Source organism: Dreissena polymorpha, chromosome 1, assembly GCF_020536995.1.
Source record: "Dreissena polymorpha isolate Duluth1 chromosome 1, UMN_Dpol_1.0, whole genome shotgun sequence".
Taxonomy (NCBI): domain Eukaryota; kingdom Metazoa; phylum Mollusca; class Bivalvia; order Myida; family Dreissenidae; genus Dreissena; species Dreissena polymorpha.
This window is the reverse complement of record NC_068355.1, coordinates 2,566,974-2,593,856: the sequence shown is the minus strand read 5'-3', so window position 1 is coordinate 2,593,856 and position 26,883 is coordinate 2,566,974. Positions and strand designations below refer to the sequence as shown.

Below are 26,883 nucleotides of genomic sequence, written 5' to 3'. Positions count from 1 at the left end.
TCGGATACAACTCATTTATGAAAGAAATCATCACTTCTTCTGATAACCGATGTTGGACTCACTTGTTGAGAAAAACACAATCAAAGGATCCGATGAACCTTTGTTCACGGGTCATTATCAATCAATGCGGAGAATAAAATAAACAAACATGCTGTGTATATATAAATAACACAATTAGGTGACACAGAATACTGCAGTGTAATATTCTAAAAATGTGAAGATTGAAACAATATGGATACATAAAATATATAAAATATGTGTGATAAAAGACAAAGTGTAAATTCTATTTTAAACGGTGGAAATAAAGTTTCATTTAAATCGTTATTAACGTTTTGTCGACTAAATGTGATTTTAAGCGCCGGTAAGTACGTTCTAGTTACTTTATGAAATCGCTTATTATCTCTGATAACATTATATTCGTATTTATGCGTTTGAAACGGAATAACTAAATTGCTTAGATGCACCAAAGATCTTATCATCCGCAATCGTACCTGGGAAGACGCGAAATTAACTACTTTCTTAGTTAACAGCTTTCATTTGTATTATAGGTTATTCTTTGCTAGGGCATGCTCCAAATATCTATGTTTAAGTGACACAATACTTTCTTATTCAAAACATTTTATTTTTGAAAAAGCGAACGAAACAGCAAAATAAACAATTTCGTTTCGGAATGCATCTTAGCGTTAATACGCTGGGCGACAATTTAATGAAATGGAACGTACGCGATTGTATCACTAATGTCCTTACTTAGCTAACTGCGTTATTTTGACTAATTCTTACTCAATTTATAAACACATAAACCATTGGGGCGGTATACGCTGAGTGTAACTGTCAACGAATCGGAAAATATCTTTTGAAACATTGTATCATACTCCAATGTTAATGCGTCACATCACGACGTTCATCAATCATGCATTAAAATGTACAAAAATGTCGATCATTTAATATCATTATAGTTGAGTACTTTTAGTATCGTTCTTAAAAAGACATCGAAACCAACTGGTCTTCTGAATTGCACCACTTATATTAACTGAACCGATTAGCAATACTTCGTCTAATAAAGGTCAACGCGTGGTGGACATAAATTTGTATAAATATGTTTAACCAAACACACACGTGAGCTTTTGTGAGATATATCCAATACGTTAATTGATTATGACACGCTGATAACGATGTCCCCCGTTATAACTATCAAACGCTAATATTCTTAAATAAAAAATTGAAAATTGTTCTGTGAAAAAGGGACTTTAATGCATGTGTAAACTGGACGTTTGCTAAGAATAATTTTTCTGTAAACGAAAAATACCATAAAAGCGGACTGCACAGATTCATCTGGGACGACACTTTTCGGACATGCATTAAACCCCCTTTTCACAGAGCACGTTCCACTTCTAAATATGCAGTTATCTTATTGTATAACATGTTTCAACTTTCGTGGAGAATAACACAACAACAGACCGACTTGGTTGTGTGTTGCCTTCAGATAATTTTCTTACATTTTAGCAGGTATATATTACGAGCAAAGTGGTCTTCTAACTGTTATGCGTTTGCGAACACCGATTTTCACAAAAAAATATATCAACCGCCCAACCAGGTTAAATATGCGGGTCGCTATTAATTAATGACACTGACCTAGCTCTTTTGTGCTAGACATATATCAAGTAATGATAGTATGGCTATGTTTCGTTTAGTGTGTTTTGTATAGCGTACAGATGTATCGACTTCCTTAATTTAGAGCAAACCAAAATAACACACGATGATTTTGCGAATGCTTGTTGAACAGATACTGCTATGACTATGGATGCAAGTTTTGCAGTAGTAGTAGTATATTATTTATTTGCATCACTTTTTAATATATTTTTATATATTTGTCTATGCGATTCGACGAGTTCGTATTACTATAAACAAACCAAAGAACCGATATGTGCATCATTTACCATATGCATACAAATTAGTCACATGCTCAGGTAGTTGCTTGTATTTTTCAAGTTTGTCTTAAGTAGTCGCGGATAATCAATACTTAAATATTTTATTAATACATTTATGCTTTATTGTTAAGAAATTGGTCCGTAAGATCTTTATCCTGTTCGTTATTGTCCGTTAGGGGACTTACAATCTTTACTTACAGACTTCATTCTATACTTTAACTAAGTGATCAGCCCTCCATACATGTCAATGCCTGGCAGATGGGAGGGTTTAGTCTCTTGTCAAATATGTGTGTATATTCACGATCAACGTTACTGACAACACGTAGTACTGTACACCTGACATATCTCTTTGTTGTATAGAATTAGGCGCAACGTTATAAATAATATTGAATCTCCCCTTTTAATATCAACAGATAAGGCAGTTACATAGAAAGTTTACTGACATGCGTATCGGTATTTTTTACACACATTAAAAGGCGAAATCAAGTGGCAATTCTCTGCTATTTCCTGTTAACGTTTCAAATGTGTGTGTGTATTCAAAAGTTGATGAGGTCCTTCCGTCCCGGAAGAGCGCTATGTGAGGACACGGAGTGTGTCCCGGCTCTCCTATCAAAATGTCTTACTAGTATTACGAAAGATGGGAGGAATTTCGAAGTATAGCTGAAATTTCAAGCTATTTTGTGTTTTTTGAAAGATATGCAATTTTGGTGTGGTCCTGTTCTGTGGGGGAAACCGGAGTACACGGAGGAAAAGAAACTGTCCGCTACGGTAACCACAAATCAAACGCATATGCACCGGAATCGGGGATTGATCCCGGGTCGCCTAAATGACAGGCGAGTGGACCAAGAACTACGGTAACCGGAATACCATTGTTAAAGATGCTGTGTCGTTTTCCAAATCTTTCTTGTTTAAAATATAAGATAACATTTCTTTCAAGTCTACATTATCCGATCTTAATAAATTGCATACACGAGATGATAAAATAAGATATGAATAATAAGTTGCCACTCTGCTTGCATTCATGATTTTTAAAAATTTATGAAATTAATTAATGCTACGGGTTTCTCTCCAATATCTTAAACGTCATTTTTTTGTTTCATTTACAAATGCTATGTCAAAGCTATATGAAGATACGTTTTCCCATTCCATCATTGAAATGAGATGTGAAGAGCAATTGATTTACCATATTTTACCATAATTATATATATTCATATCAAGATAATGTCTCAAATGTTAATACAATGTTTATATATTGTCCAAGCTTTAACAGCAGTTAAGAATATGCATATGGTGGTATTTGTGGTTTATACTGAAGACACACTCATGTTTACGCTTGATAAGATGGCCACACGATGCATATGACAAAATAACAAATAGCCAATGTCACCTTAAATGTATCAACATAACATCAAACATGCATCTTCAGTTGAAACGTGTTCAGTAGTCAAAATGATACATTTATACAAGCGTACATTGCCCGATATGACTTACTACATATTGTACTACATAGTGTGCGTGTTACATTATATTGTACACAAGAGTTTAAAAGTGGAGCACCTCATATAGCGTATGTTAAATATTAACCCATGTATGCCTAGCGTCTAGTAAAAAGGCCTTGGCTAACAGTGTAGATCCGTATGAGACGCCGCATGATGCGGCGTCTCATCTGGGTCTGCGTTGTTTGCTTAAAGGAATTTCTGTAAGAAATATTATAAATATAGAAATAAATAGACATCCCTTATTTTGGAAATACATTGATCAAATTTAAAAGGATGGGAGAGTCCACTATGCATACATGGGTTAATAATCGAGTCCAGGACTTGCTTATCGCTCGATGGACAAAAAACATAAACTACGATACCTCGACCTTAATTAATAGTTTGTATGCAACACGACAATAACGTATCAAAACAGCATACGACTTGTTTGGACGGTCGTGTGATTTTAATCTTTCAAATAGTAACCTTGTTTTCAAACCACAAGCTATGAGAAAGTCCTTTTAGTAAATGTTTTCGCACAGCTTCCAACCAGAACATGGGGTTCTAGGACGATTAATGCACGAGTAACTCGATTAAAATGTCACGAGGTCACCACCAGGTCTATGCGTCCAAATATGAAATATGTGATGTCCGCACGTTTCATAAATGACAATGACAATTTAATAGGTGTTGATGTTGTATTTATGATAATGCTTTTTCAGCTCTTTCATCTTCAATCAGATAATCTAGCGTCAATCAGTAGTACTAGACACGACCGAAAAGCGAGCGAAAGCGTTAAATTGTCATTAATTATTAATTAAAATAGTACGTGCAATCAATTTTGCTATACGATTACAAAATACTCGAATTATGTAGTTTTTATTTGCAAGATCTTGTTTTGTTGCGGAATGTTCAACTTACATATTTTGTTTTAAAGACAAATATAATTTCTGTTAGTAATAATAATATACATGTTAAAAATGTATATTCAAATATTCGGTAATTAAATCTTACCTTTTGTATTATTTCAATCCGTGTTGTGATTATCTGGATAATGTTTGATATACATATCGATAACTCTTTTATGAAGCGTTTAAAAACTGTTATTATTTATTATCTATCGGGTTATGAATTTAAATGCATATTACATATTTAATTTTATGTGTACCATATGAATACAATCTTTATGACCGATGAATTTGTTTTGATGTTCAATCAGCGCTATTTAATCTCCTAGCTTTTGTTCGTGTAAATCTCTTTGAAGTTCTCAGTTTTGTGCTTGTTTATTTTGTTTATTTTCAAGAAGAATGTAGCTGCGTGAAAGAAACTTCTGGGACATTGTAATACGACTGCCACTAGTTTGAAGTAAAAAGAATAGCGTGATTGTGTAAAAGCACCATCTAATTCTAACATTTTAAATTGCAACGCTAAAACAACAATGAGAAACACCTTCGGGTTTGACGTTTTTTTAATGGTCACAATATCTCAAGCAAACATAAACGAGAAATTTGACCGGAAAAACACTTGTGTTTATGCATCCAAAAGTGATTCTAGCGTGTTTTTTATAATCAAAGCATTTAAGGCTGTTTTTTTAATGTTTGTTATATACTTAAAAAACTTGTGTTCCTGCATATAAAACAAAGTGTCTGTAGCGTGTTTGTATAATCAAAGAAATTAAAGCTGTCTTAAATGTTTTATATGTAATTTTTTTCGTTCGCTTTATATATAAATGTATTTTTAACACTTATGGACTCGTCGTTTTTATGCCGTTTTTTGTCAGACCATGACAGACAAGGTTTACTTATTTGCATAATTAATATCACGTTAAGAATGGAAGTCTAGTTAATCTATTTATTGTACTCGTATAATTAAATTGAAATAGTTTAATGCGTATTATGGAGCGAATTGGAAAATACAGAACAGGAATAACGTATAAAAGTGTTTTGTGAAAACAAAAGTTTTTTTTTTCGAGGGCGAGGATATTAAGGTATGTAGTCATACCGCTAATAAGGAATAGCGACTATACAGTTGCGTTAACGATATCCAAAGATATAAATATTACCTACCTTTACTTAAGTATCTTTACTTTCGGTATATTCAAGTTGTTCGCTGCTTATCCTGACGATGTTATTACCATTGTCAAACCAAATATGAATAATGTATAGAATATGTTCGTCTTAACCAAAAGCGAATATTGTACAATATTTCTCAGAGATAACCAAGTGTGAATATTGTATAGTACTTTTTTTATTAATCAAACATTGCTTCGGCGATAACATGGTTCCTTACACAACAAGTTTAACATGATCAGTGTTGTTTTTTATCTTTGACATGCAGATATACCCGAACAACCATCTGTACACTGAAACTTACGTTGACTGACAGCAGGACAACGTGCAGTGTATTCGTTCGTGAACTGTCTTTGATAATTTCATTGGTGTTGATACGGTTTCACTTGCTTTACAAATTATCCCCGAGTTAAAAATTCATGCAAGCTTTGCGGACAAATTAATCACAATCCGCCGAACATGTCGGGAGTTCATCTTCGTCATAAAAGGCAATCATTTTTCCGTTTTTGCCAATAAACGAAACAATAAAAATAAGGCTGTTCAGATATAAGCTTCAGTATGGAAATCCAAGATGACAAGGTCAATGTCTTAATTTTGATAATGCGATACAAACAATAGTTTATACAAATTTATTTTCTCGTCATGTGATATACCTATCTGTTAATAAAACACATTACTGATTTGTTATTTTAGCCCTTCACACAGTAGACTATAAGTAATCACAATCATAGTGGCATAATGTGAAGGCTTTCGATATTTATTCGGTTGAGTAACCAAAGCACACGTATAGTCATTTTGTATAATAATGTTTTTGTAGGATAAATGATATAAAGTTGACTCTTATACATTAGCCCAGTTATAAGCAAAGCATTATTATATAGTCGCATGCTGTGATAAATTCGAATCCACGGTAACTTGTCGAAATGTTTCATAAATTTAGACTGTTAATGCCATCTTACTTTGGAACCTGTCTGCGAAACAATGTACGAGAGTCGGTATGGATAGATTAAAGGTATTCACAACGACAAAAAGAAATCCGCGTGTTTAAAATAACATGTGAAATATGCTATTTCCTTCATTAAATTATTTTGAGGACATATATTTTGTTTTTAATGCAGCAGTAACTGTTATATGAACGTTCGTTGTCGCTGGCGCATACAATCTCCCAACTCTGACAAGCAAAATAACAGCCAATGTCAGATCATAAACTTTTCCTCGAATGGATGTAATAAAAGTTTGCTCCATGAGTCATTAATTCTGACATGCTGCTCGTTTCCATTTCACGTCGTATTACTAACACCCTCAGAAATATTAGAAGCCGTCGCAACTCTGCATAATACTTTACACACCGACTCCGAAATGGCGAACCCATATGGCAATGCAATTGTTACAAACATCGCAATAAATTAGCGTGTTTTATGAGTTATTTTACGAACGTATCATAACACTAGATTCCGCGGGTGGACTGATACAAAGTGGATAAAAGTGTGTGTTTTAAATAAGAAACTGTTAGCAGCGCTTTTATTATGGTGATAACAATGTTTTTGGTTTAGACTTTGGTTTCTCGCGGGATTGTTCAAAGAAAAAGATCACATGCAATAACTTGAATAATATTGGTATAATACGTTTAAATGTTGTTCTGCTGAGGTTTACTGTTTGGTAGTATTTTATATAATATACAAACCATGAGACTCCAGACATTCTATCGGAACCATGAAGTGATGCTACAAATAGTTTTACATTAAACTATTTGGACCTAGCAGCATGGTATATCGTAGTGTCAAAGTACGACATGGTTGTGCGAGGAATGTCTGTAAAGTTTAAAGTTCTGTACAATTAAACATATGTACTGGCACTCATAAAGAGCAATCAATATGAAATATAAAACATTTTTTTTTGTAAATAGTTGTTGAAACCAATCTGATTGTATACTCTTATTAATGTTATCACTTAATATGTGTATGTGCAATTAATGGCTAAACATATAATCACTCCGTAGTCATATGATCAACGGTTACTATTTGGCTTATCTCTTTCTAGTATGCCTTCTCCCGCTTTGCGCCGCACAGTGCCCAACGAGCGACCGGGTGCAAGTGACGACACAAGAGTGCTTCCGGGAGTACAGCATCCAGAAGGTATATGTGGACAGAAGCGAGCGGCGATTATACTCTGGCGTCGATATAGAAATACTCAGAGCATACTGCAGGTTAGAGTTATGTATTCTTAATCAGTAGTTTATTTAAAATCTCCTGTTCACGATACACATATTTTACTTGGTTGACTCTAATATAAACAGGTAGCTGTCGCTAGCAGTGAATCCTTCGGCACAGGTGAATTATTGTCGACGATTTACAGTAAGAATAATTGATTTCATTTTTTGCTTACACAACTTTAAATATGACATTGTAATAAAAGTTTAATAACTAATTAAAATAGCATATTTGTAAAACCCTTAGCACTAGCATGTAGTTATTTTGTGTTCAGTTTGGCGAAAAAATATCGCCCAAAATGTCGGAGGAGTCCATCACAGAAGTTGCAATATGTTTATTTTATACAAAGGGATATAACATATTGAAAACTAGAAGTGGCGCGGCAGAGGCCGACGCGTATCCCCACCATAAATGTTATATTAAAAGGTAATTTTGGGTGGGCAAGGCCTATGTTGATGGGGCCCCGAGGTGGGTTATGTGGATATGGATGGTCGAGATATACCGTGTTGTCATAAGGGATGTTCAGTATTACTTTTAACCCATTTATGCATAGTGGACTCTCCCATCCTTCTAAATTGTATCAAATCATTTTCAAAATTAGGGATGTCTAGTATATTTATTTCTATATTTAGAATATTTCTTACAGAAATTCCTTTAAGCAAACAGCGCAGACCCTGATGAGACGCCGCATCATGCGGCGTCTCATCTGGGTCTACGCTGTTTGCCATGGCCTTTTTACCAGACGCTAGGCATAAATTGGTTAAGTTAAAAGATTTGGTTACGAAAACAAAAATTGTACGAAAAACAATTTGTACGAACAAATTTAGGTACGAAAACATTTGGGAATGAACCAAACATTGGGTACGAAAAAAATGTTTGGTACGAAAAAAAAAATTGGCTACGAAAAACATTAAACACGAAAAATGTTGGGTACGAAAAAATATTTGGGTACGAACAAAATTGGGTACGAAACATTTTAAGTACGAAACAAAATTTGGGGGTACGGGGAAGCATTACCCGTGCACCTCTCGATAAATTGAGAAGAGGACGACAACCAATCTGCCTTTTCCCTTATTAATGGCCCTGGGGTGGGTAATGTGGACATGGATGGTCGAGATAGACCGTGTTGTTATAAGAGATGTTCAGTATTAATCTGAAGTCAATTGGTGAATACATGAAGAAGTTATGTTAAAACAAAATATTGGGTGGACGTGGTTGTCCACTATCTCCTCCTATACTATTAGCACTAGAACATTGAAACTTACATACATGGTAGCTATTAGCATATGTGCGACGGCGCACTATTTGGAATTTTGATCTGACCCATTGGTCAAAAGTTATTATCATGTGCGTCGCATCTTGTTAGTAAAATGAGTTTTTTTACCCATTTTAAAGTTTTGGGTGGGCGTGGTTCTCCACTATCTCCTCCTACACTATTAGCACTAGAGCCTTGAAACTTAATGGTAGCTATGAGCATAAATTATGTGCGACGCTGCATTAATTGGAATTTTGATCTGGCCCCTGGGTTAGAAAGTTTTTATCATGTGCGTCGCATGTTTTTAATAAAATGAGTTTTTGTTTACACATTTTACCCATTTATTTGCCCATAAAAATTGACCCTGGGGTCAGATCAAAATTCCGTCGCCGTCACCGCCGCACATATGCTCATAGCTACCATGTGTGTAAGTTTCAAGGTTCTAGTGTAATAGTGTAGTAGGAGATAGTGGCCGAACTGACGGACAGAAAAACGTGGGGATAATGACGCAGGCGCGCTACGTGTATTGTATGCATTGAAATCGATACGACTGAAGAAAAACATTATTGAAATACTCTTCGATGAAAATCGCACGGATAATGTTCAAGGAGATGCATTCCTAAGTGTAAAGATGTTCAACATTAAACACATTGGATTAATTATAACATAGATGATAATCACAAAGTAAATGTGTTTTTTGAAATATCATATACTCGGGAAGGGCTCAAACCTGACCGCGCTAAGTGAGATTTTAAGCTTAAGTTTAAATACTAATTTCGTAAATATTGTATTTGTTTCCGACGAAGGAGATTCTTGAGTATTATGAAAGCCAGATATTTAGTGATTTAAAAGCTCTCTACGTTAATAATTATAATGATGATATCATAATAAAATATGATAAACATACATAAAATACTTGAGGTAACGTATCATTACAATGGCCTGTCAAATTTAAATTGGCATTCCTGTTCAGTAATGTTTGATGTGTATCATTGAAACGTCATATCTTACCTCTATGCTTTCTAGTTCGTACTTGGAGGCGTACAATTGTGTTCGTCAGCTTCTCCAGTCTTGTCCGACCTCTTATCATAAGGACATCAAGACCGCACTTACACCCTACGCAGACGAGCCTGAGTTGACGGAGCTGTGTAGAACACATCGCCTTTATGAACGTAAGTAGACGGAGCAATACACAACCTCTTTTATGAACTTAGATTGATAGAGGGTTGAAAAACTCATCGCCTCTACGAACGTTAGGAGACGAAGCTTTTTAACATTTCCCGAATTAATTAAGTTGACGGAAATTGGCATAAAGGATTAGCGTTCATGAACGTAGGTAAACTGAGCTTTAAAAAACCATCTTGCGCGCGTTTATGAACGTAAGTAGACGGAGATGTGCAAATCCCATCGCCTCCGTGTACGTAAGTGGACGGAGCTGAGAAAAATAAAACGCCTTTAGGAATTTAGGTTACTGCGCAAGTATGCAAATTCCAATCTTTAATATGACCATATCTTAATGGAGCTATTCATAACCATTCACGTTAATAACCTTAAAACACGGAGCAATTACTTACCTTTCGTTTTTGCATACGCAAGTTTCCGGACCTATTCGTAAAATTCATAGGCGTTATGAACACATTTCGTTGTAAATATATATCGGATTGATATTTACCATGTACACTTCTAATGGTATTATTGTTATAAGTTGTATAAAAATAAAAATAGTTTCAAAATCACCCCAGCTGTTTTAAATACCGACTGAGCAGTGTATATTTTGGTTTGTCTTATTGATGACTCCTTATACTTGTTTCTATAATAATGAAATCGAACACAAAACTGCCTTAGTGTTTGACTTCAACTTTATTTTACATAATTGTGTACTTCCCGTTTATATATACAACAGTAACTGAAACATTTACTGACTCACGCAAAATGTCAAGCCTTGTTATTTGCCTTACCTCCATTAATCAAGAAGATTTATTGCATACACTATAGCTCTAGATATTGTTATTACTTATGGACAATTTTTGTGACAAGAAGGTTTTAATTTGCAATTAATTTCGTTGTTGATTATGATGTTTTGATAATGGCATACACTGGCATAGACCGTTAAACGACTCATGGAAACTTATACGTTGATAATTGACTATTTAGGCGCCTTAAATTATGTATGACAGACAGAGTGTAAGAAAGTTTGTGCCAATATTTGTTCACGGTGTTTATATGACTATATGCATTTGTAAATATGCTCCTCTTTAAATATGGATCGTGCGTCTGCTGCAAGGGTCGTATTGGTTAAAATCCGAATGACGGATACGTAATACACGACCTACTAGGTAAGATAATAAAAATCTCTGGGAACCTCAGAAGTTTTGCTCATTTCTGTTACGTTACCGGCAAATGGTTACAATTTGGCCTGTTAAAGTTACTTGAAAAACTGCCAAAAAGGATAAATCAACAATTGTATTACACGTACTTATTGCCATATATCCTGTTAAGTAAAAGAAAGCGGACAAATGCATGAAAGTGCACAAGTCAGTTTAACGTGCTGGTGATTATGTATGCCAGGGTTAACACTGTTGCCTCCACCCTAGGAACGTTATCGTAGCACTCGTGTGACAAAACTTGTTTAAAAAAAACATTATACGGACGGACAAACGGGCAAGGGTACAATGAATGACCCTCTAACCTTATTTGGGCATTCACAGTGGACAAAAATGTTTTAAAGTGTCTCAGTGCTCGATTATCGGAAATGTTTATAGACCTTCTTCTCGCGATAAAACAAAGAGAAAGCATTTATTTGCATCATCAGTATTTCGTTTTAACTGCAAACACTAACGATAATTTAACATTAACGTAGTTGTAAATCTAACGTATTAATAAAACCTTTTTAACATATATATGATTTAATAATAAGATGAACTGCCATCTCTTTAGAGTCCAAATCCAAAAGAAACCGTTTACAACATCAATTTGACCAACTTGATGACCCCTCCTTTTATTGCAGTGTACGCCCAGTATATGATGTGTTTCTCGGATCGAGGCAAGAAGTCGGACTGGTGCTTTGATAAGGAGATCAACAGCTCGGTGATGCACGTACACCAAGTGGAAGTACAGGAACTGTGCAAGTAAGCAGGCCATAAGGGTATGTGGTTTTAAAGTACATATATGCTCTCTGTCAATAATTCCAAAAACAAGTTAATTTTTTCTTAAATCACCGCCATTTTACGAAAGAGGAAGGTTAATGCCTATCGACAAAAGTACGTCTGACGTTGGGATGTACATTACAAGCGATTTAAATGGAAAGAGCTCATACTTTCATGTTATAGTCTACATATTATGCATAAGCTAAAGACATTACAACAAACAATTTATAAACTTAACAGTTGTTTTCATTTCTTGAACCTATAGACGAGACTTTAAGAATTATGAAATCAGAACGTGAGGTGATTTTGACGATTTGGGTGTTGAGTTCGTAGTGTATGTGCTATTTACAACTGAACACAGTTGTCACACAGTTAACCAAACAAAGGTTATAGTGTCATTTATCATGTTTATGTGTATGTCAAATTGTCTTTATATCTTTACAGTATTATCATCCCATTAGTGATTATCTACTTGGTTTAATTGCTTGGTTCAGATTTAAGAGGGTGTGATCTTATTTTGTGAATTTGCTGGTATGGGGATTTCCCAGCAGTGTTTTTACATGTCTTATTACTTTGAGTTCGTATTTAATACTTAAGAACGTCTTTTGCTATTTCAAATTAAAACAGCGTCTTGGTCGCTTTCAGTCGAATGGTGTCCGTGACACGATGTATCGAAAGCAACATCCGGCTCGGCTGCGGTGAGCAGGCGGCGGAGCTCGTGCACCTCCTTGTCAAGCCCACGGTTCCCGGAAGTGGTCAGTGCGTGTACCCGCTAAATCCGGAGGTAAACAGAAACACTGGCTGTTTTGTTACACTTATTCATATAACATACCTGCACTTTCTGTCCGTAAAGCTAGCTTGATTTATCGGATCTACTTAATTTAGTGGGCGGTAGTTTTGAGTATTTATTTTAATTACTTATATATTCGATTGCCATGCAACACATTAATGATTTCAATTATAGTTCTAGACGATTGATCGCTTAATTTAATTATGAAATCATGTGTTCCTAGTGTACATGAAACGGTTTATTAATAACTGAATAGAATCATGTGTTCACGTTGATCCAAATTTGGCGGAGTGTTGAAAATCAATATTCCTACAATTAAGAATATACCATACTTAGAGGACTGGGTCCAAACATTGCTTTCAAACAGAAGATTGTCACTAAACTAAGAGGTTACCTGACGGAGAGTTTTTGTGGAGTTTTTTTTTTCATAGATTAATATTTTAAATTAAATAGAATGATAACCACTTCTTTTGTCACTATGTTGAACATATTCTATGATGTATGTACACACATATTTCGTGCCAAACGATTGATTTTGTCACAACTGATTTTTAAAGAGTTATTTCACTATGGATATGCATTTAAGATAAAAATATCAATGTTATGCCAAAAATAAAAGTTTTGTTTCCTATCATATCTAAAGCAAGGAGTAATAAAGGTCTAACAAATGCGTTTACACCTCATATTACCATACACTCGTTTGTTATGCCTGTCCCTTTTTGCAGACGACATCTACCGTCAGGCGCACCCAAGTTCAACAACCAACCAATAAACCTTCCGGTTCTGTATCGTCGTCAAAGAAATCAAACAGTTCTGAAGCCTTCCATCCGAACCCAGTTTTGACGATATTGACGTTGATTTTATCAATTCGTTTTCAATTATTTAAGGCCCTGCCGTCCTGATATCTTATTTAGCTTATATTTAATAGATGTGTAAGGAATTTTTATTTTCTAAGCAGCCATTTGCTTATATTGCATCTGGTGAGGCTCTCAATGGCTCTTTCAGATTTAAACAAACAAAAGTTCTGTGTAAACTTAGTTGGTTTCGGTTCCTTTCACTAAAAATTATAAATAGAACGTTGCACTGTGCCTTACGCATTTTTAACACCGTTGTGCTTTTCAGTATGAATTTGACCGGGTGTTGCGTAAATGGTTCCTGTAAAAACACGTGTTGATTGTTTACGATCCAATTTGGCTTTTTTATAGGCAAGTACCAGAGGGCATAGGCAATACATTGTTTACACGATTATGTCGTCATACGCCTCATACAAATTGATTTACTAGTTTTATAATAGTATTTATTGAAGTTTGATCAAATCAAAGCATTAAACTTTATACACGAGTTTCAAACGTTTTCACAAATAATTTGTATCGATTTCAAAGGTTGTGCAATTTGTTATTGCTTTTAATATATTGATCGATAACCAGCTATCTTCCCGATGGAATAATACGTACTTTTAATGTGAATTTACTAAATAAAATGGCGTAAACATCGGGTCTTCTACCTATATCAAATACGATATGCATGTATATGTTATAAGAAAAACAACTGCTCGACGATGGCAATGTCGTGGGTTAAGACTAACATTATCAATTTGGCAAACCAGTATGTTCATACGCAAAACACGTTTGACCATGTAAAGAGCAAACATTTGTAATGTATTTGTGTCTTCATTCAAATAACATTGGATTGTATAACGATAGTGCCTGAATGCTGCTCTTTAGGCAATGTTTTACATAAACTAGTCGCAAATGCTCTGTCACGGCAAGTGCAAGTATAATTGTGTTTTGCCTAATTTTCCAGAAACATGTTTTCAACAAGATTACAACCTTTGCATCTTATTTTAGACATATTGATTGGAATTCTCCTAAGGTCGGAACATCCTTATTGGCTGTTATTGTGGTTGTGCAATAAATGCATTCAAATAAATGCGATATACATAAATAAATTGCCACAAAACACAAACAGATTATCGCCAAACATATATATAATACACATTTTTGATAAAATGTAAGAAAAATGTCAAACTTGTAATTCTAAATCAAGTTTACTGTCTGGCAATATTCTTTAATATGGTTTATTTATATAACTTCGATAATAAAATATTTAATTTCTATATTAAATTGTGTAAAAAAATGTTCTCATATATAAACCGCTTATATATTCCGTACATACATGTGTGGTATTTTAGCAACTGTGCACTTGTTACCGACATTTTTAATCATAACGTGCTTTTTTACAAGATATGTACGAGATGAGTATTTAACTAAATGTATGATGGTCTATGTCTTTACAAAATATCATATATACTCATGTTACCTATGCAAAATCTATACTGGAATCTTGCTAGTATTAACTACGTGTGTTCAAAATTATTGTTTCACTTCGTTTCCCATATTTATGACTGACATGGTCAGTATTTAGTCATTGTATTACATAAACATTCTACATGATGTACAAAGTCGATTTAATTGCAATCTATTGCTGATTTATAAATGCAATAAATTGTATCACAAATATGAAACACATGTGTATGTTTGTTCGATGAGTTCAAATTACAGAGTCAACCTGACCTATCGTGTGTTCTCAATATTTAACAACGTGATGTCACAAGGAATCACATGTTGGTGTAACTTACTTGCCAAGCATATTATTGGATATGAGTTGCTAAAAAGCATTATCATCAATACTGTTGCAAGTTTCAAAAGATTTTCACGAAATAACAGAGAAGCAATTAAACAGCGTATGTTATCCTTCGAGAAAAAGATGCTTATAACTGATAACACTGCGTTTCAAATCATCATACACGAAGGCATTAGTTTTATTAGTATTAAAACATGATGGAATGCAACCGTAAATCGAATACCTTTGAGTATTCATTAGAAATCACGACTTGTATTGTATGTGTAAATTTTGTAAGATATCAGTATAAACTAATATTGAGAAACTGTTTAAGAGTAAAACAAGAGCTGCTTATATGGGTTTTAAAAAGTTATGAGAGTTTGCGAAAGTCTAAAATCAATTAATCAATTAATCAATTCTTCCTTCAAATTTATTTGTATTTATATTGTGATTCTACTGCTACGTTATCAACATGTTACAACACTTTGTTTTTGTATTAGTTTAACTCGTACTAGTAACATAATACACACGTTGTATGTTGTCTGATATAAATTCATTTATTTTATCGTAAGAAATAATGCATGCGTGCATGTTTTTCCTTAAGGTACACTATGACTCATATTTATCGGAACAGAAAACCATAGCTTAAGTGGACTTTAGAAATAAAAAGCTCATCGTCATTAACACGTATATAATAGCAAGCAGTTTAAGAATTAGCACACAGTATCTATAATTTCGAAGATAACTCAATGCTTTTTAAAAACAGGCAATCAACATGTTTTCTTGAGAATTTCACATTACTAAGGTTAGTATATACGCAGCGACTGTTAGCAGTGGGCTGGAGAGGGTAGGAGATACAAATGCACATGTGGTATACATTTTAAAAATATAGTTGCGAGGTTTGGGGACTTATCATAGCGACGTAAATTTATCGCGTAACGTTTGTGAAAGATCATTAAATGTAAAAATATCAGCACATTCATTAATGCTATATGCCGAAGATGGTCGATTCCCCTTCCTTATATAACGATTTATCTGAAACCTTTTGTTTTGATAACATAGACTGTATTTTCCATATAACTGAGACAATTAATTATTAAAATCATAGCATTATTTCAAAGATAAGATATGAATTGCAAAACTTAATCTAGCAGTTAGTCATGTAGCGCACTGATTCTGTCAAAGGAACTTCAACACGTTTTTGTAAGCTCATCATATATTGATATCTTTGAAACTTAACATAAATTGGCTATTATCGCGTAATTGTAGAAATTAAATTATTTAAAGAAACTTGAAAACGCCAGCATATTGTTCCAAACCAAAGCATACGTGTGTTATCTTACTCAGTGAAGTCAAAGATGAATATTACTTTTTTTCTAAAATATCCTTTTGGGGATGTTGTAACAAATACATGGATGCCCATGTATTATAGATCTGGTCCAACTTTATACAAGTTTACCAAAGTACTCAATAGTCAAACACAAATTCGTTAAAAAAGAAAAACTAATATACTACCAAGAATGACAACAATTGTTCAAATGCCACCATTATGACTATTCTCATCATTGTCGTTCATGTGGGTACATTTGTCGTTCCGGTGTGTTGTTTGCGACTTTCAAATACAAATCGACGCCAGACGGATATAGCGAAATCAGCAACCATATAGCTGACCTGTTGCATTCGCATTTATTTAAAAGAAAGGTTCCAATAACCTCACTAAGAAACCATTCTATATTCTTAACATATTTATTTTTCCATTACTTTACATTAAAGACATCTGATTTTTGTACAGTAAATGGAATATTTGACATATAAATAATTCTTTCTCTTAAGTTGTAGATCCAATACACAAAAAACTGTTTATTGATAACAAACATAGAAATTATGGATTCTACGTCAAACCCTTACCACATAGCAGCAGTAAAGCGCGATTTTATGGCACATTTCATGTCTAAGTCGGCTATCACGCGTCCCGAAAAAAGTGTTGGGATAATTGAACGTCGTTTTAGGCTTTAAATCGCAATACATTGTATATGTCTTACTAGGTTTAGCTGGAGTACTTGCGTGGGTATGACGTTTATTGTAAACAATAATTGTGAAAGGATTGGCATGTTTTCCATGTGTAAACCAATACTGATAATACGAGGATTGCGCATTAGCACTTCTTCTTCCCGATACCATGGTAATTACAATTTTTTATCAGAATGTTGATAAGACGCAGGTACCTATACCGGTTGTTCTTTAAGGCATCCCATAACGGTAAATCTTTAACGCATCCCATTTAATCAAGCACACAGATAATAGATGTCATAATTGCAAGTGTAAGATATTAATCACCAATGATAAATAGTTTTCTTTTAATTTCAATAACCATTATTTGTCCCGCCAATTTACAAGGCCTGATCAATTTTAAATTAACACAATAACACAAGCTAAGATAGTGAAGGAATGATATATTAACTAATTATTTACCTGATCAGTAATCTCTATGAAAACTATGTAAGTTGAAGAGAAAAAACACATTATGGCTACTTATCTACAAATCAATATGTATCTGTGTGTTCGCAACAATGAACATCGCACACGTGCATCGAAAATATCATGTAATTATGTTCTAGCAGAAAATTAGAATTAAATGGAGATAATACGATTTTTTAAATGTGCTTTATTGTAATATGTTGATACAAATATGTTATGATAACACAAATAAGGCAAGAACAAGTACATATTAAAGACAAATTTCATAAAATACAGCAAAGAATTAGCGCCCCAAGCCGATTGTGACGAAGATATTTCGTACATATTTTCCTACAATAAGCGAAGCAGAGGTCGTTTTTTATAGGATCGGAGTAATTGTTCGTGTGTCGTATGAATTGATTTAGTTGCAGGAAATTGAAATGATCCGTAAAAATTAATTTAGATTCACATCGTACATGCATTATATACATGCTGGCGAATTCGACTGTACAGACATTTTCGATTTCTGAATTAAATATCTGGCTTATTTCGCATTGTTCGACACATGTTCTTCTTAGCTTTTATTTTAATTTATATTCAAATATATGTATAATAAGTTTTATTACAAATTGTATATAAATTAAAAATATTTGACAAAATCGTATTATCTCCCTTTAATATCGCGAGTTATTATCTAATAATTTTCTGTGTTTTAAGACGATAACGTGTATCTGATTGTTTTGTTGTGATTTGTTAGATGTGTATGTCGGTTTAATGCGGTGTTTCCTAATTAAGTCATATGCATATAATGATATTAAAATGCTTATGATTAAAATACACATTCTAAAATTATTTGTGTATCGATGTTATGGTGTGAATAATTGTTTTGTTCTTGATGTCCGAATTGCATTAAAGATGCGTTTTATGTTGTTTTTTGCATTATGTTTATTTTCATAATGAATTTGACCATGCATCATTTATAAGGTTGTCTAAAAGAATACTAAATGTTTATGATAAAGTAGTAGATGTCTCTTAAATTAGAGGTTTCCGGATGTATTTAAAGCAACTTGACAACGGTCTAGAGCCACGAGTCTTCATACGTCACCATGCCATTAAAATAAACAAGAAAGGAAAAAGAAAAATTACAAGTAGGGCTGCGTATCCCGCTCGCAGTGAAACCTAAATCGTTCATAACTACAACATAGTGTTTAGCGGTAATAGATATATCTTACAAATATCGCAGATGCTTTAAACAATTCTTCACTCTGTAAACTTGTATGCTTTTAACTAGGGCTTTCCATCTGATATGTATAAATAATTTAATAATATTCGCATGCCATCCACATGTATGTTAATTATAAAAATAACGACATGTCATACACAGCTTATTTAGTATCGTTTCAGTTCTTTGGATATATTCAAAGGATATCGCATCGTAAATTGACGTATTGAGACTCTTCAATTGAGCGTTGTTTTTACAAATTGAAGACACATGGTTGTAAGAAGAATTGTTTTGAATGTATGTGAAGAAAGCTCTATTAAATAAAAACACCACTCCTGATTTGTCCTTGTGTAATTTTATATAGTGGGAGAGAATTTTTACAATTTAATGAGTTTAATAATGATGCTTTGATTTATGGTGATGATCTAGATGAAGAATGATGACAATGGTATAGTATGATTGTGAGAATTGAGAATAGTAAATTTACTCGTGGCTATGCGTACATAGTATTAACTAGTATGTGGTTATTCATTGTTTTCAAGCCTTATGTTTAATTCGTATGTACTATATTTTTTCAAATGATTTTGCTGGAATGCTATTTCTTTTTCTCTATCATTGCAATAAAACTTGGCACATCTAGTTTGTTGGATTTGCATCACTCCGAATGAAAACGTCAATGAGTACAGGGATAAATCGTGCATTTATTCCTTTATCTCATAGGCATGGAATAAATATGTGTGTTAATCGACATAAAAAGCCTATCTTTATATTCGTTCTAATCGTTTTATCGTAGAATGTTCTGATAGCAAAGACAAGAAGATTTTTCGTTGATAACTATTGACAAACAAAACCCATTAACTGCATATTTACCATTTTGACAACAGACTCACTTGCACAACTCTTGCAGCTGTCATTTTAAACCATATCTTATATTGTTGCTGAAACTTATCTCATACTTGTACAACTACCGTTAAACGCCTACACAATATTGAGTTCTACTGGTAATACAATTAGAAACACGACTTTAACAACATGTTAAACAATTATGCACAATGAAAGTTCTAGCAGTCTACGTATATTTATTTCGATCTTAAAAAGTTAGTATTTTACATATAATTTTATTAAAAATAACATTGGAAACATAAAGAAACAGAAAAAGTGTTTGTTATATCATATCAAACGTGAACATACAATGAGTGTTAGATAGTTCTGTTTAAGTAAAGCACACTTCTATAAGCTATATTGCAACAATTAGGACAAGAATAAATCTAATTTATACATGTATCATCTGCATTCCTTATCGCGAAGATTTAGGGACCCAGTATTATATAGAACACATGCGAAACATCGTTATTTATCCCAGGAAGATAAATATATACAACGTGAAACTTTCCCGAGTACGTTATTGTTATAAACACATTACATACATGTTAAAGTCAGATGTTGACATTTTACTATACACTTCTTAACGATGATAAAACTTTAAACATGCTAAAATGCAATTTCAAAGAAAATAATATATACATACGAATATTTATTGATCGATTTAAGTTCTATTATGATTTCTTAAATAAAACAAAATGTATATGAGATGTGGTCCTAAAACGTAATAGTCATTTTAACATCAAACTATCGTAAATCGAAATTGTTAATGTCAAAATTATTTCCGTGCTTACGCTAACACGAGCGACTTATGTGTTTTGTTATATGTTGAAGGAAAATGTGCTGTTAAGTGCTCATATAAGATAGTTGCAAATACAAGTATCAGAATACATGTAGATGGATTAAACGTGCACTTACCCATAACTTACCGAAACAGACAGAAATACAAATGGCGGTTCAGCACCAATAAAAGATACAAATAACATAATGTGTCAAATCCATTCAAACAAAAGTTGGTGGAATTACTGTGCCGTAAATAATATTCATGAATGTTGTCATATTTCCAGTCTTTAGAGGCTTTAAGCGGTACAGTAACGGTGTATAGTGTCATCGGAACATGTATTAAACCTTGTTTGTCCTTTTTAACATGTTTTCGCTATATTTTTACCTATGAGTTCACCACGTGTTGAGTTCTGCATAAATCTCCGACTTTTTACAGATTAAGTATAAACATGAAGCCAACTAACATAAATTCAAATAGGGAAATGCTTATATGTGACAACCTTACTGCAAACTACAAGATTTGTAGTTTCAACTTTTTGTTAAAACATGGCGACAATTACAATCATATAGTGAAAAATTTTGCGTGTAAGATGTCCGTTTGAAAGAAGTATTCAATTACCTAATCAGTTGAACATAAATTGTGTTCTTAACACACAGTTAGAAACAATTTGCTCCGTATGTAATTGATTAATATTTCTAAAGATAAATTATTCGAGTAGTTTCATAGGATTAAACTTTCGTTCGGTATCTTGCAATAAAAAAGTAAACTAAAATCAATGTTGAAGCTATTAAAAATTAAATCCTCCATGAACTCTTCAGTTAACATTTGCAAACTTCCTATGATAATACAAATACATGTACTTGGAGATTCCAGCAATGCTGTTTACGTACTGATTTGAAATGTTTCCTGTGGTGTTTAGCACTGCGATTGATTTATGTGAGTAAAGATGCGTAATTCTCCTGTCAGATGTTAATGACAGATACAACTGCAAAGGCAAAGAAAACGCATATTATTGTGCAACTAAGTCATTGTGTAGTTGTCTAAATCCGGGTCCATATTGTAACACTTTTAAATCATATTATTCATTTACTTCGACGTGTTACGAAAAGGTACATTGTAAACGTCTGAATGAATGTCGTGGATTTAAATACGGCGCAGCAACAGTATACTAGTAATTAACATTAACACCACAAAATGTATACTTGGAATTGGCGCTACTTTGAAACAACACATAAAAACATGGCATAGATATTTTTTCTGTGCGTGCATATATAATTGGTGAACTAATTTTACGGTATGACTTCGTCATTAGCAGCGTGAAATTCTCTTCTCTTTCAATCGTATATATTTTCAGGATTCATTTTTTATGATGATCTTTCTTTTAAATCAGCATTTACTTAATATAATAGTGCGTGTTGTTAACAAAACAGACGTATTTGTCAATTCAATTGAGATTATCACATTACGACCTTAAATAAAAAAACATTTTCTTATACAATCAGTAGTGAGTGTCTATTGTCTAATCTGCAAAGCTATAATGTAACCAAAACAATTTCCGAAATTTTGAAAAGCTATTTTTATCTATCACGCCTTCTTACAGTTATTCGAATAAATATTTTCCGATTCTTCCTTTCGATATTCTATGCATGCTTTTTATTTTCATGCAGTTCATTTTAATTATAACATTCAAACACGTATACATGCTTATGCTTATGATTTCTTAGAAAACAGAAAAATATAGTATTACCTCCAAATGGTGTCTGTAGATTTTATAATTTCAGTAATGTATTAACTGATTCGTACATACTGGAAGAAAACTGTTTAAATCTGTCCATCGGTAAGTATTTGATCTGATCATTATAGCAACCATTGAAAGCTTGCATGTTTGTCTCGTTGAACAATAAAACAAAATGCAAATCTGTGTGATACATGGGCAATAACGATTAATGTCAGTTTAGTTTTTTCCTCACATTTATTACTTAGTTCTTTCACTACTTTTCCTTTTGTTTCTTCAAAAGAATGTTGAAATAAAATTCAAATGACTTTCAACAAATCCATATAACTGTCACCGAATACTTAAGTTTATTTTGTCATACATTTATGTTGGGCGTCGAACCCAAATAAAGACATGTATTTGCCGTTCAGTGAAATTAATTTAAACAATTGATTTCAATAAGCCACGGAATAAGCAGTTAAACTTAAACGGTAATTATGATTTCGAAACTCTACTTTTTTCGAAAATGATTTACTGTGACTTTCGCAATTCCCTAATAATTGCATATTTATGGTAACAAGCCTATTAATTGTAATTGAACATAATGAAATCGTCCTATGCATCTATATATAGTTCCAAATATTGAATACATCGTTTACGCGTTGTAATACAAAACAACTGACGTTCAATAGTGGAACATAATAAACTAGTATAGCGTATATACAATACATATATTGCGTAAACATATCCACACACGATGATACAGCTTATGAACGAAACGGTATTTACATGTCATACTCATCCTTTAAAATCTGGAGAAATCTTTAATATTTTTCCCAGCCCCAAGCTTAAGAATTGTTCCTTAAGTCTTCCTTTTTGCGATGCTCTTACCACCAGTGAAGATTATGAGGCAATCAATGGTCATGTTATATCGATCAACTCGTCGTGAAAATTGTTACGAGGTCACAAGCAGGTATTTTCTTCTAAATATGAAATATTGGATGTCCCCACTATCCATAAATGAGAATGACAATTTAATAGTTGTTGTGGGAGTTATGTTAATGGTTGCCCTGAAAATCTATTTTTCGATCAGTTGTGTACGTCAGCTACTCCAGTCCTGTATGACCTCCTATCAGCACGACATCAAGGCCGCACTTGCATCCTCTGCAGACGACCCTGAGTTGACCGAGCTGTGCACAACTGATCGCATTTATGAATATAGGTAAACGCGGAACTATCTACGTGTTATCGTCTTTATGAAAGTATGCTAACGAACCAATGAAAAACCAATCATGTTAATGAAGTAAGTGAACAGAGCTTTTCGTGGCTAATCACGTATGTAAACACACGTACATGGAGATATAAGTACATATCTTGGATACATGAACCTAAGTTGTCGAAGCTTTGCCACGCCCATCGAGTTTGCTACCTACACATGGCAGGACTATGGAAAATTGCAATTATTCATTTTAAGTAAAAAACATGTTATCAAGGTGCACACGTAGGGATACCATGCTGATTATTATGTCTGATAAGTTGCTTCACTCTAGCCGCAGTTCTAGTAACCTTGATTTGAATTGTTAAAAATTGCTATTTCTAGAACTCTATACCTTGCTCAAGATATGTACGAGGTGGTCTTGTCGAGCTATGTAATGTTTTGATTTATTTTATATTAAAATTTATTGTATATATGTTTTAAAAGGTTCATACAGTAACATTTACGATGCAAAATGTTTTAATGTAGTGGTTAGCTGATGTGTTCAAGCTTCCGTTTTGCATCCTCATATTTATGACAGTTTATTTATGAGAGTGCAAATCCTAAGTCAATGTATCACGCATCGAGTCTATATTATGTACATTTTACTTCAAGATGTTCATGCTTAACTAATGCAATTACGTATATGATAATATAAAGTACAGTTTAGTTTGGTGTTGTTTTAAATGTGTATTCTAAATTATTTCATTATACCGGACTATGCAAATTTAATTTAGTCTCACAGCATACATTGTACATTACGTAATATAATAACTCGATAATAACAATAACATGGACGAAAAAAGTAATTACATATTCGTTATTAACTTTGTTTATTTGTACAAAGTAAGCGTGTGGCAATACAAAAATATTAAAGTAATTCTCACCATTGTAATTTATATCCTTAGTCTTGATATTATAACATACCTAGAACAAAAATATTGTTTGTTGAAACAATGACGACGATGGATCCAGCATGTTATGTTAGGTCACTAGAATAGTTTTGTTATCATATTCTTTCAGTCAATGGATTAAAAGTTTAGGAATAGTTTCAAACGGTTCCCCTTTTATATCTTACAACTAAAGGGCATCTAGTTTATAGTGTACACATTGGGTAAAAATAAGTCTTTCCTTAAAGTGTGTCAGCTCTTTTGCTGAGAAAAACGTTAAATGTTAATGAATTGTTTGAGATAGATTAACTTTAAATATTATAAATTTGCAAATCACGAATGTGTATATTCTAGGCTAATCTTCATCGACCGCATAAAAAGAAGTTAGTAAATCGATATCAATTAAAAATTCCGTCAATCAAATTCACAGTGATCTGTCTATTTAAAGTCGTACACAACGCCGTAATAAATGGTGTTTTAATGACTTCACTAATTGTTTTAGATTCTTTGCAAAGCAGCTTTAGTGATAGTTCACGTATACGATAATTAGATGTAGGTATACGCAGTCGTAATTTAATGTATGTTAAACGTAATTTAATCACTGAAACAAAAATAAACACGTTATTAAAGGTGGGCGAACAGAAAACATATTTTTGTGATGAGGCACTTACATTTATCGTTGAGACATATTTTTAACCGCAGGTGTTGACGGAAATAACATCATATACAGTGATCGAATGAAACTCAATTGTTCAACATGTTCGATCTTTAAATTACTTGATCTGCAAACTTATAGACTGTCAAACTCATATTGTGTCTGAATATGTCTGATTATATTCTTATTTGTGGCGTTTTTACAGGTTTCGAAAATCATTATAGACTGTCTTCGCACATTTAACCAAACATTCATCTTTAAAACACAGCTTTTAAACAAAACGATTACAAATAAACTCACATTCATTATCAAAAGACATTGGTAGTCTAATTTAAATAGTAAATAACGTACACATGATTGTTTTTACAAGAAGCATTATTCGATTTATTTTACCAAAAATGCAATGATCGTCATGAAGAACAAAAAGAAACATTACATTAGTACTTATACTTAATGATCATGCCAAACTTGCTCAAAAATATTCAACAAATTTTACCTTGTATTATAATTTAATGAAGCCTATGATAGTGAACACCATTATATAGCAAATGTAAATCTAAAACACGATGCAAAAATAATAATCAACAAAATGCGAAGAAACCGATTTTGAGTTTCAAACAATCTAATCAAGTTTCATTACAAAAACATGTAACCATTTTTTCAAACAACACCCGATGCCACGATACACCACAGTTGTAAACATGCATAACTGCGATTGCCTGTTAACATCGCTGGCAATAATTGTACCTGCACAGACCACAGTCTGCTGCCTAATTATGAGTACATTAATTTCATGCGTAGACTATGACAGGAATGTTAGTTTAACATGCGTGTTCTATGTAACATCATAAAAACGTAATTTCATGAAGAAAAACAGTCAAGCTGTCTCCCATTATGGATTTATATCGTACATGAACGTTCATAACCATAAATATTGAAATTTTAGGCCGTACTTAACCCGTACGCTTAATGGTTGATTATGTACAGCTGTTTGAGAAAACGGTAAAACACGACTTTAAGAGACAGGCAGCAGGTTCCACTTGTACAAAAAAACACTTTTTTGTTTTAATCGAGTGTTTCACAGTTTTTTTTATATATAAAACATGCCTAATTAAATTAGTTTAACTATTACTGGTTCAAGGGCGGTTCCGTAAACGTTTTAACGACTTTTAAATGACAAAAGTTGTCCAACGTAAAAACACCATGAAAGCATTCATTTATGCACAGAAACAATAAGGATGTATGTTCATATCGAACAGACCTGATTATGAATATAACAAATACCATCCCGGGCATAAAAACGAATCAAATATGTAGTCATATTGAACAATTTTCTAATAAATAGAAGTCGAAATGAATTTATATTTTATTGACATTAGCAATTCTTATGCTTCTAGAAAGGGAAAAATGAAAACTCCGTCTGAATTTTAGTTTTTTGCAATGTTATGTTTCGGGTTAGAAACGAATTGGTACGTTCTTACACACATGCGCTATGATGGTTTAACAACAAAATCACGTGTCCCAAT

The 26,883-nt window shown here is 33.2% G+C and overlaps 1 protein-coding gene across 1 annotated transcript; it reads left to right on the top strand.

The window, feature by feature from the left end:
- Positions 1 to 23,783, top strand: LOC127864892 (uncharacterized). The gene is made up of 7 exons (XM_052404783.1): positions 1 to 361; positions 7,516 to 7,681; positions 9,967 to 10,112; positions 11,948 to 12,068; positions 12,732 to 12,870; positions 13,602 to 13,729; positions 23,651 to 23,783. The coding sequence occupies exons 1-7, from the start codon at positions 256 to 258 to the stop codon at positions 23,781 to 23,783; spliced, it is 939 nt and encodes a 312-aa protein (XP_052260743.1). The 5' UTR covers positions 1 to 255.
- The last annotated feature ends 3,100 nt before the right edge of the window (positions 23,784 to 26,883 follow it).

Excerpts from the sequence above, each read along its gene's own strand:
- LOC127864892 (XM_052404783.1), top strand. The coding sequence starts at position 256 with ATGTGTGATAAAAGACAAAGTGTAAATTCTATTTTAAACGGTGGAAAT. Across the intron at positions 12,871-13,601 it reads TGTACCCGCTAAATCCGGAG|ACGACATCTACCGTCAGGCG; the intron begins GTAAACAGAAAC and ends CCCTTTTTGCAG. Across the intron at positions 13,730-23,650 it reads CCAGTTTTGACGATATTGAC|TTGTGTACGTCAGCTACTCC; the intron begins GTTGATTTTATC and ends TTTTTCGATCAG.